Raw genomic sequence first — 2,500 nt, forward strand, 5'->3', positions numbered from 1 at the left:
TGTTGGTTGACCTGGGAGATCAGAAAAATCCTCACCCTTCACCCACCAGGCGCCGTTACCGAGATTCGAACCCGAGACCCTCAGATTGAAAGTCGAACGCTTTAACCACTGGGCTATTGCGCCTGTCTGACTGTGATAAATAGCCCAGGGGGCTTTGAAACCAAAGCAGCAACACAACAGACACACCTTGGCCGACTGTGGCATGGCACAGTTGTATTGCACGGCCCGGAAGGACTGTACAGCAACTGCAACGCAATTGTACACATGACAAAATCCATTCGGAAATTACATACAATTATATGTACCATATTTATCCCATTCCCGTAAATGTGTTTGTATGTGTTGTGTGCGTGCGTGCGCGCGTGCGTGTGAGAGAGAGAGAGAGAGAGAGCCTGAGCAGTGGTCGATAAAGGCCTGTCGGAACAACGTGGATATTATTCCTATCACTCGAGATACCTTCAGGTAAGAGGAAGGCAGGAAAAGAGCAAGACATTAAGGAAAATACCTGGAAGAGTCTGAAAGGGGAGAAGGATGCTGCATCATAATTATCGCTGAAAGCAGCAGCAAAGAAAGAAGAGTGCTTGAAGAAATATATTTTGGTTCTTTTTTTGTCACAGCCCTAGTTCCATCAGTGATTAAAGTCAGTTTAACGACTTCTCTTTTACGAAGTCCTTTAAGTAATTTCCTGTAACTGTATTTAGAGGGGTTTTTTTTTTCTTCTTCCAAATTTCACCCACATTTTTACCCTCATTTGTCCAGTTTCCCCCAACCCTCCATTCATCCACATCTCCCATCCCTTCTAACCGATAATACTCAGATGTATTCATAAATACTTTAACAAAATGTCTTCAATCACCGATATGTGTGACGGAACATTAAACAAAATTCCTTCCTTCGGTGATGAAAAGAAGAGCGTTACTTGTACCAGTTGTAGCATCAGCATCAGCTGTACAAGAAGACAGTGAGAAGACAGGCTGAACAAATACAGCAGCTAAAAATAGCAGCGTGGGTGGTGGTGGTGGTGGTGGTGGCAAGTAGCAATGTTAACTGTGTTGTATTGCATACTCCATTCCATGCAGTGTCTGTGGACGGCCCTGTGTCTCAAGGACTGGTCTTCTTTCCCACATGGGGACCCCACATCAGCAGATGACCTGCCTGCTTACTCATCCGTCGGACACGACGGGAGAATCCACAGAGAGAGAGAGACAGAGAGAGAGAGAGAGAGAGAGAGAGAGAGAGAGAGAGAGAGAGAGAGAGAGAGAGCATCCTGTATTGCGTTTCACCGGACTGTACTCCATTGCATTGTGTACTGTATTGTATAGCAGTGTGATAATTATATCTATTGTATTGTATTGTATTGTATTACACGTCAGTTCACACAGATGCCTCTATGTATATATATATATATATATATATATATATATATATATATATATATATGTGTGTGTGTGTGTGTGTGTGTGTGTGTGTGTGTGTGTGTGTGTGTGTGTGTGTGAAAAAGGAAGGAAACGGAAGACAATCAGGGGCTCTTTCCGCCCCGGACCTCTGTGTGCATTGAACACACAACGACTGCAGGCGGACACCGAGCATTTTGTAGGCCGAAAATCAAACAGACACAGTCCTCGCTGTTAGAATGATACATGTACTTCATAACTGAACACAGTCCTCGCGCTCGCGTGCGCGCGCACGCACACACACACACACACACACACACACACACACACACACACACATATATATATATATATATATATATATATATATTATGTGCATGCATTAATGGTTTCGGCACTTGAGCACGCTATGTCACACACGTAGTTTGCACGCATAGAAAAGATTGAAAGGGCAGAAGAAAGAAAGAAAGAGAGGGAGGGACAGACAGACTGAGATAAATGGACAGACAGTCAGACAACTAGAGAGACAGACCAAACAGTGTATAATAAAGAGTGAACCTCACCTCTGTGTCTCCGCAAGAAGCTGCATCGACGAGACATGACCACCGACACAACCACGTACCAGTGGACGACGGACCACCGCACCACACTGCACTTCACACCGCTACCACCACCAACAGCCGGCACCATGTACAGCCCCCACCACTTGCAGGCAGCGTGGATATCAGGTCCCTCCTCCCTCACCCCCCCAGTCACTGCCAGCAGCTCTCTGTAGATAGTCAAGATGTCACGTGTAGACAGTCAGCTATCATTGTCCGTGCAGCTGTCATACATAGCATCGAACGGATGCAATAAACGAGACAGCATGCATGATGTTTTAATCAGCGCGGCCTCCGGTGTGATTATTTTTGCCGTGGAAATCGATGACAAATTGTGTGACTTGGGAACACAGGGAAGCGCTTGTTTAATAATGATAGGACCTCTCGTCATCCACGAACCGCTGTTCATAATTGTTGTGCGCGGTCACGGCCCTCAAACAGCAACATGGTGGTGGTGGTGGTGGTGGTGGTGGCGTTTTGTTTTTTCCCTGATTGTCAACACACAAG

At 45.8% G+C, this 2,500-nt stretch overlaps 1 protein-coding gene across 1 annotated transcript in view; it reads right to left on the bottom strand.

The window, feature by feature from the left end:
• LOC143281488 (uncharacterized) overlaps positions 1–2,500 on the bottom strand; it is a 26,184-nt gene that overhangs the window by 23,261 nt on the left and 423 nt on the right. Inside the window, exon 1 of the mRNA XM_076586698.1 lies at positions 1,958–2,500. This exon is cut by the window's right edge and continues 423 nt beyond it. Coding sequence (XP_076442813.1) covers positions 1,958–2,084 — 127 coding nt within the window. The 5' untranslated portion in view covers positions 2,085–2,500. The remainder of the gene's footprint in view (positions 1–1,957) is intronic.

The sequence above is a fragment of the Babylonia areolata genome, chromosome 4 (genome assembly GCF_041734735.1).
Source record: "Babylonia areolata isolate BAREFJ2019XMU chromosome 4, ASM4173473v1, whole genome shotgun sequence".
Lineage (NCBI taxonomy): Eukaryota > Metazoa > Mollusca > Gastropoda > Neogastropoda > Buccinidae > Babylonia > Babylonia areolata.